This window comes from Strix uralensis, chromosome 12 (genome assembly GCF_047716275.1).
Source record: "Strix uralensis isolate ZFMK-TIS-50842 chromosome 12, bStrUra1, whole genome shotgun sequence".
Lineage (NCBI taxonomy): Eukaryota > Metazoa > Chordata > Aves > Strigiformes > Strigidae > Strix > Strix uralensis.
In genome coordinates, this window is record NC_133983.1 from 3,553,839 (window position 1) to 3,569,191 (window position 15,353).

General features: G+C 41.9%; 1 protein-coding gene across 1 annotated transcript in view; it reads right to left on the reverse strand.

Annotated features, from left to right (window-relative positions):
* The window catches only part of GLG1 (golgi glycoprotein 1), an 85,962-nt gene that overhangs the window by 27,652 nt on the left and 42,957 nt on the right, over window positions 1-15,353 (reverse strand). The window contains exons 4-8 of the mRNA XM_074881704.1: window positions 12,634-12,849; window positions 5,851-6,054; window positions 5,141-5,212; window positions 2,703-2,886; window positions 640-854 (exon numbers count right to left, since the gene is read on the reverse strand). Coding sequence (XP_074737805.1) covers window positions 640-854; window positions 2,703-2,886; window positions 5,141-5,212; window positions 5,851-6,054; window positions 12,634-12,849 — 891 coding nt within the window. The remainder of the gene's footprint in view (window positions 1-639; window positions 855-2,702; window positions 2,887-5,140; window positions 5,213-5,850; window positions 6,055-12,633; window positions 12,850-15,353) is intronic.

Sequence of the window (15,353 nt, forward strand, 5' to 3'; positions counted from 1 at the left end):
ATATTAAATAATTGTTTCAATTTAAAAATAACACAAACCGGATGCATTTGGGCCAAAATGGAGTTTAAACAAGGCAAAAGAATCATCCCGTTTTAAAGAGGTATTTTGGAGAAGAACAACATTTCCTTCAGTGGCTGCAACTACAATGACGTGCAGCAGTATGTCATACCTACCTGGCCCTGAAGTTTCACTTCCATCATTTAAGCTGAATGAAACACCAAAAATAAGACTGAGCGGAAAGGTACTTTGAGAAGATTTAGTGCATTTCAAAGGACAGGGCACAGGGGGAAAAGGGAAGGAGAGGGAATGTTTCAACACTTATAAAAAAGCAAGTTTCCCTGTATCTTGCACCCCAGAGAGAATTCCATGACTTGAGAGTTGCTGGAGAACAACTACTGGAGAACAAACAGTCCAAAATGTATTTTTTGAAGAAAAACCGCATTACTCGTGTGCTGCTAGATACCAAGTTACACTTCATACCACGACAATTACACGACTGCCTCCAGCATTCACTGGTACCTGGCAGAGTCAGACTGCCTCAAGAAGAATCTCCATCACAAGGCAAAAAAAATCAACAGACAAATCGGTGCTACTATCAGCTGAGCAACCTAGAAGCAAAGTGATAGAAAAGCATCTTACCGCCTGCTGACAATTCAGCCCGACATTTCCCTTTTCGCCCCGTACTACTTTCATCAGGCAATGCAGGGTGCGACCCTTCCGATGCAGGCCTGAGCAGTGGTGCTCGATCTCCCCTCGGCAGCTCAGGATGATTTCTGGGCTCAGCGAGAAGTCTTCCATCAGCATGCGCCGGTAATCCAACATTTCACCCTGGCACTCGCTGCTCACTTGTCGACCTGAGCCAAGAGAAGACAACATGATCTAGCATTAAAGCTTCTTGACCTACGCTGCCATCATGTTGGAAGAATAGGGATGATGTCCACACTCTGGACGCCACCAGATTGCAGCAAATGTGCCAGAATGGACACACTAGGGATTAAACCAGTTGTTACGGTAACTCCCGTCATTGAACTGAACCTGCAAAATACAGCTGGTCTATGGATTCAATACATGTTTTTTAAAAAAGGATTCCTGAAAGATTAGGAGAATCTTATTCTGGATTTCACATTACAGGAGTTGCTTTTGAAGAACAGTTGAAAACACTCGGTGGATCTGCAGGTCTGGAGCACAGATCAGCTTTTCCCCCGTACACTCAAGGGCTTGTTTTCCCACTGTAGAAATGGAAGGCACCTCTGGTAATTTACCAGCTTGATACATACCTGGGGGAGGAATTTGCCTGGACAGCAGGTTAAACATTTTCTCTGAGGAAAAGGTTTTCTAGAGCAACAACACATACTTGCTCAGGAAGCCAAAAACCAGAATAGACCATGTTACCAAGAGCATATAACAGAGTGTCTACCAAACCACTGTAGCTGCAGAGAAATCTAGCTTTAATAAACGCTTAGATTTGCTGTAAGTTTTCCTGCAGTCCCCATATAAACAGTTTGGGGGGGTTTTAATCAAAAGGAACACATTAGCTTTTTTGCTATGCCCTCCCCCTAGTCCCCATCACAACCTATGTGTACAAGGCTCCGTGCAACGGAGGTCCTAGACCCCGACAGGGGCTCCCAGGCGTTGCAATACAGACCCGGGGAGGTGCGTGGAATAATTAAGTGTTCCTCCTGGGCTATGCTTCCTGGATGAGCCACATGCTGCAGAACCTGTTCCACCGTGAAAGTGGAAGTTAACAACTGAACAGCAGTTTTCTCCATGTAATTCAGGAAAGCACCTGCCCTACTGCAGAGAAAAGGAAAAATAAAAACCCACAACTTTTCCACAAACAGCACACATCATTTCCACATCAATCAGAAGGAATGAGTTATTCAAACTCACAAATGCACAGATTGCTTATGGTGTTACGGCAGCCTTTCCCTCCCGTGCCAGAGGCATTGCAGCATACAGCCCTGCTGCTGAATCACAAACCATCCAGCTGCATGCCAAGAGGAAAACCAAACAACTCTCCAGTGCAGATCTAGAGGATATAATGTGTTGTTTTACGTGCTACGGCAATTTCACAGAGAACCTTTAGCATGGTATAGGGCCCTCTAATGCCTTTAGGAGAGCCACTAGTGTTAGGACATTCCCAGCTTAAGCTAACTTAAATGTACAAAAAGAATATTCTCACACCTTCCTTCTATATATGAAAAACTAGGTAAGAGTTAGAAAAATTAAGGCCTCTACCTAAGCTACTGAACTGCAAAGAAAGAATATCACTTACAAGAGGCAGAGGACTGAGTAACCCTGGCTTTCCCTGAGTGATGATAAACAGGTTCTCTATTCTGTGTTTTAACCTAGTAGCATATTTAATGCTTACTACATAAAGGAGGAAAAGAGCCGCTTGAATTCACAGTGAATAGAAGGATTTGCAATTACACATCATCCGTCCAAGTGAGATTTGCTATTCTGCATTTTAAACTTCTTGTCTACACAATAGCAGTCAGTGTCAGAGGTTTACTCAGCTATTCCGATCTTCAAAACAACAGTGATGAAAGCATTATGATGAGGAAACTTGCCTCTGAATCAAAGTTTGGAAAAGGTTATTGGAGAAGAAGATGGTAAATACATGTTGAAGCTGAAGGTCCAGGAGAAACTTTTAAAATCAAGGTCCCTGCAAGTCACACACCCCTTGATTCAACTCCACGTACCTCTGTGCACAGCAGACTCTAAGCACATCAACAGATAGGAAAGCCTGGCTTCCCGAGACCGGGGGAGGTTCTCCACATTACAGCGGTATTTCTTCAGATCACTTTTACAGGACTTGGCCAGCGAGTAACTGACTTTGTAGTCTTGGGCGATCAGCTTCTGGCGGGTCGTCAGCGCATCACGACACTGCAGGAGACACATTGGGATGGCTGAATGAGCTTCCACACACTGCTGACAGAGAGCTAAACCTGCTGCTGATAAGTTTTCAAGTTGTATTTAAAAGGCAACCGATGCTTTAAAATTCACGCGTTTAAGCTGGACTGCAGTTAAGTTTCATTTGTCTCGTAGAAACCACGCAGTTAACAACGCGCACCAAGGGCAACAGATCAAGGGTTTTAAAGGCAGCAGCCCTCTGCAGTGCACTACTTAAAACTGCACATTCATCCAGCTTTTTGTGAAGAGCTATGGCTGAGAGCGTGACTCATTCTCGGTAACTAGGATCAGTTGCTGACATTTATCCCAGCTGTGGTACATGCTCACCGCATGCCCTCAAGAAACAACTTTTTCCAGTCGCATTTACAAAATAGCGTGTTCTTTGTGTTTGCTCTGTAACGTGCTGAACAGATGACAGCAGATAAAGCAGTCTAACCATGGGAATTTCTAGCCATTTCCCACAACCGGTGAGGCTCACAAGGATGCACTGCGGCCAAACCCAAACCCAGCAGCTGCAAGAACAACCCTCTAAATTGCATCCAAAAAAGGGCCTGTAAAAACACTGCTACGCTTCATAGCTTTTGGTTTAAATTATATGAAAATTAAATCCGAGGGTGGCAGATAATTCAGAACAGCTCAGGCAAATTTGTCCATTCTTGGACTATCTGAAAGGAAGAAAAACTGTGTATGTGTAGGGTGGGGAGAGCAATCTTGGCACAAGGAACAGAGAAGCCCTACAGCTACAGGAGCTTCCTATACCTCCCCATAGCTACTCCAGGACCTGCAAAGCCCTACTCCAAGATATTCCCATCCCCTCCTTCACGGTCCTGTCTCTGTGCCATGACTGGGACCTTGGGACTGGACAGACTTCAAGCTCCAAACACAGGGAGATAAAGGCTTGCTTTGATGATACCTCATCCCCCAAAGCAGGGGAAGGTTGGGTACAGCCAGGGAGCCCAGCTTGGCGAGCAGTTTTGGATTACCCAAAGCAAGCCACCCACTAGGCAGCTATTGTTGGCTACATGTGTACGCAGCAGCCTATGTCACCAGCAAGGAGGGACTTTTTACTGGGTAACAGCTTCTACAAAACTAGTGACTTTGCAGATGGTCCAACCTTGGCAGCTACAAGAGCGAGAACTAGATTTTGTGTTCCTCCTGCTCTGCAAACTGCGCCGTCAGAGCACCCACCCCTCTATCCCTACCAAGTCATCTGCTACAGCTCTGTCTAACCTCTCAGTATCTTACATTCATATCTTAGACAGCTGACCATGGAAAAGACCCCTCAAAAAACACCCCACTGTCCCTACACAGCCAAAACCAGGGTAAGCAAAAATAGCCGTCCATTTCAGTAACGTGTTTGTACAAACTGAAGCTTTGTTTCAAGCCTTCAGGGATCACTCTCTCAGTTTTTAATTTGTTAATCAGAACTAAGCTTTCAGATAGCTAATGCATTTAAAGAAAAGGAAATAAGTCTGATCCCGCCAGGCCTCTGAACTGGGCTCCTTCAGTGGAGCTTCTCCAAGGAGGGCTTTATGGATATCCAACTTTGTATCCTTTCAGACAGATGATATAATTCCATATAATCCCAAACACTGTGATGCTGCTTCCAACATCACTGAAGGCATTTTTGCCTTCTCAAAACACCTACACCAATACAATACATTTTCAGGACTAGCTTTCTAGAACAACTTTGTTGTTGTTGAAAACCACATCTTCATAAAAAACATAAGGCAAGTGTCAGTAACTGAACTGTGTATCTTTCCCACAGAATGTCCCGCTTCATATTCAGACACTCATAGCCTTGAAAACAAAAAATTGAAACACACACAGCTTCCTGTGCTGAGGCATTTTGTTTCTAATCTGTATGTTATGACAGCATTTATCCAAGGCTTACCCCAGCACAGTTTGACTTCTACTTTAAACACTCAATCACAATGCTACCACTTGAGCTCCAAGTCTACCTTCCCAGATTACCCACCTAAAAGCTTTGATTTATTTAAATTCTTAACTTTAAAGGCTGTAACTTGAGTACAATTAATTCAAGCCATCAGCACGTAGCTGGAAACACAAACATATCAAAGTAAAAGCATCTGTTAAAGCAGTCAGTTATCCTACGACATAGATGATGGATTTTCCTCAACACTGGAAAAGAATAATGTACCCTGGACTGATGAACGATCTGATGATTTCTGCATTAAGGATTTGTCCCACTAAGACAGATACCTACCTTTTCACTCATTGATTCTTCAAACTTGTGATTAAAGAGGCACTTGTAGACTCGGCCTTCCCCAGCCTGAGTCTGTGAAAAAGAACAGTAACATTTACCAATAAAGATAAGACTTGTAATGCTTAACAAGGAGGCTAAACTACACCTAAAGAGATTTATTTTTCAAACTAGAAATATATTAAAGTTAATATTTCAAATGACAGTGATAGTTCCTCTACTATAAAAATCTTTAAAATTTTATTGCATTTTTAAAAAATCTGGTTGTGTTCATCACCCTTTTAGTGAGAAGACACTCAGCTGACACAAGCTAATTCAGACTGAACAATGCAGCTCTCCAGCTCATCGCTCTGGGGATAAGGAGTGCTGTGAGTAGAGTCAGACCAGGCTTACCACCGCAGAAGGGAGCAGTCACTTACCTTTGCTGCCTCCTCCCCATTCAAGTTGTTCCATGCCCTGTCACACCAGCTCTGGTGCCCATTAAACCATTTATGCCAATTCAGTTCCTTAACACGCTGGAAGTAATGCTTGTTTGTTGGGTGAGTGAATTTAATACCAGATTTATTGCAAAATGACAGCTACAAGGTGCCTGTTTTCAGTATTACACGAACTTGCCCAGACTCCACTCTACTGTTCCGTTCCTTCTTCCACTGGGGTTTTGTTTTTTTTTGAATGAATTAGTGTAGCAGAGAAGGCAAGGGGAAACTACTCACATTTTCACAAAACCGTTCTCTATCATCTCGGCATGCAAAGTAGAGATGTCGGTCCAAGTGGAAGTCATCCGAAGAGAGTTCAGCTACACGAAGAATTGCTTTCTTACACTGATCAGAAACCTGAATTCGAGGATCAGTCTCCTCCGCCTCTTTTACCAGGCCTTTTTCCAGACATGCCACCACCTCTCCTTGCGAGTGGGCATCCTACACGAGAAGAGCAAGACAACACCTGTAATCAACCACTTATGTAATCAAACTATCTGTGATTCTGGATAAGCACCACCTAAATTAATCAACAAACAGTCTACATACAGCCTTCCAAAAGTTCAGCCTAAACTGCATTTACATTCTTAGTAGGCAACAGTTAATATCTGTGCTATCCACACGCTTTATACATCACCATCCTGCTGATGGCCACTGTGAAATCCCCCTCCTCCAATGCCCTGGGTTTGTTTTAATGTGACTTAATGAGATTATCACTACTTAGTCACACTGCTCAGAGCAGTTTACCAAAACAGCCAAATTATCTTTAATCTGACATAGCTCTCTCCGCACCATGGCAACTGCAAGCAATAGCATCACATTAAGAACATACTTGGGGGAGAGAAAAATCATAGTTCCTCCGTGCTGAGACAAGCCTTCAGTTTTGGTGGTAATAATTAGTGATGCTAAAAAGGCCACAAAGCAGCTTTGTCCAATGTAGACTTCTTAATGCTAATTCCTCCATTAAGGGACTAAAAAAAGCAAAGCATTCAAGAGTAGACGAAGTCTCGGACAAAGCCGTTCTGGCCCAATACTGTACGCCACGTCCACCGTCCTGCAAGCCTGAAGATGAATTTGGACTATGGGCAGCGACTGCCAATAAACAGAGCGCGCCTCAGCTTTGTATGAAAGCCCGGAAGAAGCAGGGCAACTCTCCATTTAGTTTCCTACATCCTTTTTATGTGTTTAGAAAGGGAACCATAACCCCTCTATACCTCTGATTCCTCTAATAAACAAGAAGTCTTCTGGAACAGATCTCTCAAGGCTTCTGCAAGTTTTTCTTGTGAAGACCACCTCAATTTATGCTGCTCTGCTGTGAGAGGATATTGCTACTAAACTTATATCAGACTACCTGAAGCATACATCAACCTGGCATTTGCAGTAACCATTTAGGAGCTATCCCTTCAGCTGGCTCCGTCAAGTAGGTTCATCCATTGCTGTTGCAGCAACATGAATAAGAGAGCCGTCTCCATAAAACGTGACCATGACTATTCAATCCCATGCAACTCTTCCAAATCTTTTTGTTCTGACACGTCTCCTCAGGCAGGCAGCCCTTCATTCCTGTTTCACTCTGCTGCACTTGGAGCACAAGCAAAATTGGCCAATTAAAGTCACAACCCAGAAGTAACATCAGTTTAAAAGGGTTAAAAGTAGTTTTCCCCTTAAAAAAAGGCAAAAACAACCCAAACCCACACACCCCAAAACTCCGTATTTTGGTTTGCTCTTTTCTTTGAGTGGAAACCGGCCAACTTCATATGTTGGCCAGCTATCAGCATCTTTGAATAAATATACATCAACAGTCCCTTTAGGATTGAACCCAAAAGGGATCCGAGGAGTACTAGTTAGCAGGACGTTCACCACATTACTTAGAATTGTCATTTATCCATAACCACACCAAACACAAACACTGTTCTGCAAATCCTTGTGGTCAGTCACAGGCTGCAGTTACAAATGAGGAGCCGGCAAGTCTAAATGATTGAAAACAAAAATTTTAAGCCCCTCTGGCAGTTTTTTGCTCCAGCCTAGGTGAGGTTGGAGCTGGGAGGCAAGGCAGGCCAAGACTACTCTCACTCACTTGCAAGTCAGCAATGAGGGCACAAGGCAAGCTCTTCCCACTAGGAAAATCAGAAGTTTCCTGGTTTCTTGCAGCACAGATCTAGATTCCTGGTCAGAGTCATACTATATATGAAAGTAAACCTATTTTTATTAGTCTAGTGAAAGCCAATTTCCATATGCTGGATGCTGAATGTTTACTGTTGCGTTTCAGGGACACAACATGAAATGACTAATTTATTGCATTGCTTTGCAAATACAATTTTTACATTTGGGTAGATCATCTTGCGGTGCTGTCTGCTCTGCTGCCCTGCATTAAAGCAATTTAAAAACATGTCAGACTTCACAGAAATAAACACAAGTCAACACAGCTAGCTCCTGGAAGATGCAGTCCTGCTCTTTTCTCCTGCCTCCAAGGATTCACATGCCTTCTTGTGGTGCCATTAGTGTTCCTGTGCCCACTTGAGACTGTTTGGGAGATTTACTGACCTAACCTGGGGTTTGTTTTCAGGCAGGTATCAGGTCCCTGAGTGCTAGCGCTGACTAGTTAAAGTCAGCTTAAGGAGGTCCTAACTCTTCATTTCTTCAAAAGGGCATGAAGGCAGCCATGCTACTGGTCAAACAGAATACAGATGGGACTTTACAAATCTGGTTTAGAGAAATATCACTTCAAGTTTTAATTACAGGCTAACACCTACTGTATTTAAGATTGTGCAATCTCTTACTGCAGACTGGAGGGGAAAACAAACATGCGTACAGCTGCATTCAACTATTTTTCTAAGGCAGCTGACAAGCAAAAGTTTGACAAGCTCATCCTAAGGATGGCAGGACAGCTTTGACACACATTTGCGGTACGTGCATCACTGTGCAGCTCTACACCACACAGAGCTGCCTGTTGCCACCAGCACTCCATGTGCCACCAGTCCTGGGGGGCCAGCTCAGCACCCAAGGGTTGGCATCCCACGGCGTGAGCTCTCTCAGTCCTGCTGCAGCACCAGCTGTCTGCTGTGTACAAGGTTACAAACGCCTGCTGCAGCTCTGCTCTGGAATGAATCCCAAAGCTTTTCCTCTATCCAGTACCCTGTTGTCAGAAAGCCTCTACCTTAGAGTTGAAGACCTTTAAGTTCATTCCACAAGTCAGGACTTCCCAAAACTGCTGCAGGGGCCGAGAGAGTCTAGGCCTCATTTCTCCAGAGCAACACACAAATACAAGAGATTAAATCTAAAAACCACACATGTTTCTCGGAACTGTTGTCTCACCATCATTATCAACCTCAAATGGAGAATTTTAACTGAAAGTTGCAAAGATCTGTTAAACATACCAGATAGTTATCTAGTCTAGAGTGTCTTGAAACTCTGCCTAGTTTTATGAACTGATAGTGCTGTCCGATGGCACTTTGAGCCACAGAAAAATGGAACGAAGTTCTAAATGTGCCCAAGCAAACCCCCTTCAGCACAACACTTTTGGAGACTTTAATTCCTCCGACCGAAATTCAAACTCCATGTACACGGCTTTAGGTCAACAGAGAATTTTAAAAACCTTGTTCTTACTATTCATTTTCCAGCAGAGATTCCCCCCACTCCACTCCCTATATTTTAGGCTTTGCAATTCTTGGGGTTTTTTTTTGTCATTTTCAGAAGTTCCCCCAGAAAAAGACTATTCAGTCTGAACCTGGACATGCCTTAAGTTCATGACTATTCTAGCAGCAGACTTGCAGAGAGAAACTAGAAAAGTGACCAGAAAAGTGTCAGGAGTAGAAAGGAGCAGCAGACAGGAGGGTAAAACACAATCTGTCTCACCAGCACAGCACCTTGCACTGAACGGCCATACTGGCTTGCTGAAGCCAGAGCAGTCAGGCTACGGAAAACAACCCAGCAGATCTACCCCAAGTTCCAGTTCAGCACTCCACCTGGCTAACCCGGACACCAGGGTTATGGGGATGGCTCCTAGATTAACTAATTCCCAGTAATTCACCTGATAGCACACTGATATAATACTACACTGAGTAAACAAAGACTGAGCTGAGCGTTATCATCTCTTCCCACTTTGACTCATTCCTCCTCTGTGTCCAGTACTTCTATGAAACTAGGGAAAGAGTGAGAGCAACTGTACTCAAAAGCACTTAAGGGTGAAAAAAAGTAAGAAAACAATGGTCTCCTAGTGTGTCTTTTTTAAGGAACCTGAAAAATACTATTATCTGGTAAAGTACAACAACGGATGTAAACTGACACTTACATAGCCTTCATTATGGCAAATAATCAACGCCAGTTCAGACATCATGCCTAAATCCAGAATCCAGGAAACTATACACTACCCACTAGCTTGATACAATCCTGGACATTACTGGGATTGGGAAAGCAGCTCATTCTGATAGGCAGCCCAAGAAGAAAAGCTCTGTTGCAATTACCTATTTCAACTTCAAATTAGATCCCTATTGCATGAAGACAAAGCAAGCTTTCAATACCAGGAGATCAGATTTGCTATGAAGTGCAATAGCCAACTGGAAAGGTGACTGAAACTACTATTAAATATTTCTCCATTAACTGGAAGAAAAAAAAAACCAGCTTACAAGACTTAGGCTGCAGGTGTGTCATTTGAAAGCTTTTTCTACTATATAAAGCAAAATTAAGTCTAGAGTCAGATGGAGACTTCTAAATTGTACTTTATTGCTCTTACAAAGTAGAAAACCAACAAGAAACGTGGAAAAGAAAGTACAGAAATCACCACATCAGGAGCAACAAACCCAGCAGGAACAGAATTCAATTAGGAAGTCGAAAGCAAGCTAAAACTAAAAGGAAGTATAGAAAAGGAGAACAGTTAGGTAGCATAGGGGCTTCAAAAGGCAGTCTCATTTTGGAATACCTACTAAAGTGCCTTTTTCCACTTAAAAATGCCAGTTTATCCTAGTTACTATGATGAAGCTATCATACTGTCATCTAGAAGCTCCCTGATGTGGATGGAGTTAGCAGTCTAGTAGTACTTATTTCCATAAAAAGAGAGAGAGATGAATCTCTTTCCCCATCTTCTTCCTCAGGTGCCCAGGTCCTATTTATTAAATTCACAGTTACATTCAGTCACACAAAAGGGTAATGACTGTTTCTCTACAGGTAAGTCTCAGAAGCTACAGCATGGAAATAATACCTGAACCAGCATCTGATGGGAGTAAATTAGATGAGATTTCTCCAAAGCAGAGAAGGGATAAACAGAACACCAACAAAAGAAATGCTTGCATAGCCATTTATAGCTGTTTCCATAGCAGTATAAAATAAAGTATAAAATTGCTCTAAGTGCCAAGGATGACAGCACAACAAAAGACATCACATGACAGGCTGCAATGTTTTCACAAACCAAGGCAAAATATTCTGGGTTGGGTACCAAGAAAGTGGGGAATATGCATAAACCACACTAACCCCCATAAAAGTTTGGCTAGTGACTCACTGTGTTGTCCCACAGAAACCCGGTGACCCAACATTTACATTCATTTCCCTCTCCTAGATGCTTTGTCACCTTCATCTCCTCGGCCATCCTCACCCTTCACCCATCTCAACTTCTGTGACCAACACAGTGGGTTATGCAGCTACACCAGCACTGGTTTCAATTCCGCTACATGAGATTTGACTTAGACTCATGAAATCCTTCTGTATCCTACTGTACCCTTCAGTGCTACCGTAAGTATTTCAATTTTAATTTGTTTTAATTTGGTCAGGCCACAGGTAGTATGTAGACCTGACACCCAGGACTCCCATATTACACTTCTGATTCTATACTGATTGTTAAAAACAATTCCTTTTTTCATGAGGAGCTTCAGGTGATGGCTAGAAGAGAGCCTTTACTTTATGGAGAAAACAAGTTACTCAGCTGTTACTAGCCTGAACCTGCAGTGCCTGCAAGTTCCTCTCACTTTCATGGCTGCTTTTGTTCTTGAAAGCAAGTACTTATTTTTGTACTTTCTGTTGTTCAGCTAAGTATTCTCGAATACACTAGCACTTTAATTTAACACACTATGGATGTGAAGCTGCTTACAGCAGCTAGTATCTCAAACAACTAGGGAAACTTTTTTTAAAACCAAAAAAAGTGTGTATTTTTGGTTAAATCTTTTCACCTCCTAATTAATAGCTGATTTAAGAGACTAACTCTTAAAAGCATAAGAGCTATAATTTGAAAAGCACTGTAAAAAAGTTGATAGGCTAATTTTAACTTTATCCCTAAACATAAAAACTTACCATAAAAGAAGCCACTCATTCCTGCAGCACTATATAATTGCTGCCTGCATTAGCTATGCTGGAGTAAACAGGGAAAGACAGTGCCTTGAAAATAACCCCGCATCTAGTCACCACAAACTCTTCTTTTCATCAACCTCCGCCTAAGTTTCATATGGCAGAAGAACATTGATTTAGTAAAACCAGTACAGTATTAGTAAGTCTGTACTAGTAAAATACAACATTAGGTAATATGTGCCCTTCAACCGTTTTTGGGTGGGCAGAGGAATGGGGAAGCCAACAGGTAAAAGCTCTTGATCCATTCTATCAACTACAGCCTGAAAAAGCAGAAAGGGTTATAGCACAGGCCACACCACCTTGATAACCTTCCTGCGTCAGACCCGACCAGACTGTGAAATAAGCCTAGGAACAGGTCTGCTTAAGTCTATTGTTGGGACTCATCATATGAGTCATGCCTGACAGAGCGTGAGCAAAAAGCCAACGACCTACCAGATCACCTGTAGTGCAGTAAGGAAAGACAAATGAAAGTCATCTCTGAATAGCAGTCCCCCACAGAGGAACAAATACATATTTATTGAAAAGGTACTGTACAGAATCAGGACATCACCCTTTCCAGACAGATGAGATATGCCATGTATTTTCTCAGTTGCAAGTAAGACAATAATACTATTGCAGAGTCTCCACATAAGTTTCCTTAAGTGAATGACTTTTACAAGCCAACTGACAATCTACATGTTCTCTGGATACCTTTTCTCCAGGTCGAATGCTGCCACATTTCAGCAGATTGATGTCAGCCTTGCAGTCATCCATGAAGCCACAGATCAACCGATAATCGCTGAAGATAATGGCTGTCATTTTAGTGATGTACTGATGGCACTGGTATTCAGTGATGTTGCCTCTGTGATCCACCAAACATGACACCAAGAAGCCTTTACCAACTGGTTCATCTGCACACTCCTTGATCTGTTTAAAAAAAAAGAATAAAAATACAGTGGCTGCAGTTACTGAAGTTAACCTTTTTAAAAAAAGCAGCCTCAAAGAAACTTGCATCTGAAGCTTCAAAATCTGCTGGCAAAGAAACCCTCTAGGCTTCAGTTTGATTTTCAGTAAGTCAGAATACTTGAAAATATTTCAGAAACGAGAAATACCTCATGTGTGCCAGTATCTGAAGAAAGCAAACGCAGTGACCTTGAGAATTATAAACCCTCTTGCTCAATAATAATCTTTCATAATAATCACATTGTACCCCTGCAATCAAGTGGATTTGTAGGAAAAATGCTAGTTTGACAAACCTTTATTTAGAAAACCAAGCATATTACAACATCACTAAATCATACTTGGACCCCCATTAGCCACCTGACCTCCTACAACACAACATTTTGGCTACAAGTGAGGGTGATTCAAAAGTCAGTGCAGTATTTATTGAACTGTTTATAACCTGCTGGAAGCTGAAAACTACTATAAAGGAAAATCGTCATCAAATTCATTTTTATCAGGCTCTTAGAGGAACTGATTGTTGATACTAAACCATTTTACTCAGTGGTCTAAAAAAAAAAAAAAATCGTGGCTAACAAAAGCTGAAAGCTGTGCAGGGATTGGAAAAGCAGTGTACATGAACAGACAGGTCCCCAATATAAATCAGAGCCTGCACTGTTCAGGGAAGCAGACAGTAAGGCCAAAAAGGTCACCTTTGGAAGTAAAAGATGCAGGCAGTTTTGACAGTGTCTTTCCAAGGGAAGTGAAAAACATGGTTCCTTATCAGAAACCACCATTCCTCCCTATCCCTGAGGAATCTTGAGATAGGAGCGGTGCAATGCCTTGCTCCAAAGAGTACCAAGATTACACAGACTCTTTTTAGCCCTGGGAAGCCCATGTTGGAATACGTGTCCGGTTCTGGTGTTCCCTGTTCAGGAGTACGCTGAAAACTGCAGCCATGACGACGCAGAAAGCATGCTTGACAGCCAGACACTGAAGTGCAGTGGTGACAGTTTTTCAAGCAATAGATACCTGGATTGAGTTCATTACATCAAAGATTTGTTCCTGTACAAATATTGAAGGGCTCATCAGTCTAAAAGGAGATCCATGACAATCAATAATCCAGGCGGGTTTAGACACCAAGCAAGGGCAATGTTAAGGGAACCATTTAATCAGTTCTCAAATATCGACTTGGAATCTTTATACTGGAAATTTTTAAAAATGAAGCGTCATCTCTAGAAAGATGTATTTTAATTCAAAGGAAAACTAACTCGGGGCATACTGCGACAGAGTCATACAGGTCAGACTAGATGAACAAAACAGATCTCTTGCTGCCGCAGCTTACGAGGCCATTGCTTTCTATGTAACAAATAAAACATGCAACATTTTAAACACCATTATTTGAAGGCAGATGTAGGCTGGTAGAACATTTTGTAATTAATCTATATAGCTATTAGAAAAACATAGCTACTAAGGTCAATGTAATTGTTATAGAAAACGCTTAAAATACATTTTGAAGTGAAAACATGTATGAGTCATTGCAGGGTGAAAGGGAGAGAGTTGCGCAAGCTTTCTCCAAGAAAGCTGCATCTTCGGTTTGGCCCTACTTCAGCTCAAGTACCGCAAGCCAAACCAGCACACAACAGCAACATGCTGTTTTTGGAAGAGCTTGGCTTTGGAAACAGCCCCAGAGCTCCACGGCCTGAGCCAGTGAATTGCATAAAAGACCAAGCAATCATGTTATTGCCTGGCCACTTCTGAAACAACCACCATTATCTGGTAGCCAACTATAATTCTAGATTAAAATTATTGCCAGAACTTACAAAATCGCAACAGTTGAGAAAAAAGTTGGTATTTAAAATCCATATTTAGCTGATAAAATTAAACGTGGACTTTTCAGAATGAACCTGGTTGGGACAGTCACCCATTTCCAAATGACTTTTACTAGAAATGACTTTTCTAGTTGTATTTTGTTCTTAATACAAAGCAATACTTAAAATCAGAGCTCAGTCACCAGCAAGAAAACACCTACCTGTTAATGTGAATTAAAGAAAAATATTCATAGGCTAATACTGTATGTTAGCAGTATATTCCCACTGCATATGTTAAAGAGTGTTTTAGAAATACTTTTAAAAATTAGTGGAATAGTTTATGCACCTGTCTTAGTATTAAGTATCAGAAGATCAAACACGAGATTATTGTGACTTATGCAACTTTTTTTTCTTGAAATAAAAAGCACTCACCAAACAGCAAAATACCAGCAGTTCATGTTATCATTCACCACAATTATAAGATGAACACTGGTGGCTGATGTACAACTAAAATGCTACGCTCTTCCCACATCATATCCCAGATTTAGAGGGTACCATTTACAACAATGTCAGACTGTCACTGTACAGAAGTCATAAACAGACTGTTGAAAAAGCATTTTCAAGAATGCCTTGACTGTAAAAATTCTGCAGCAGCTATATGACTTAAAACAGAAGAACATA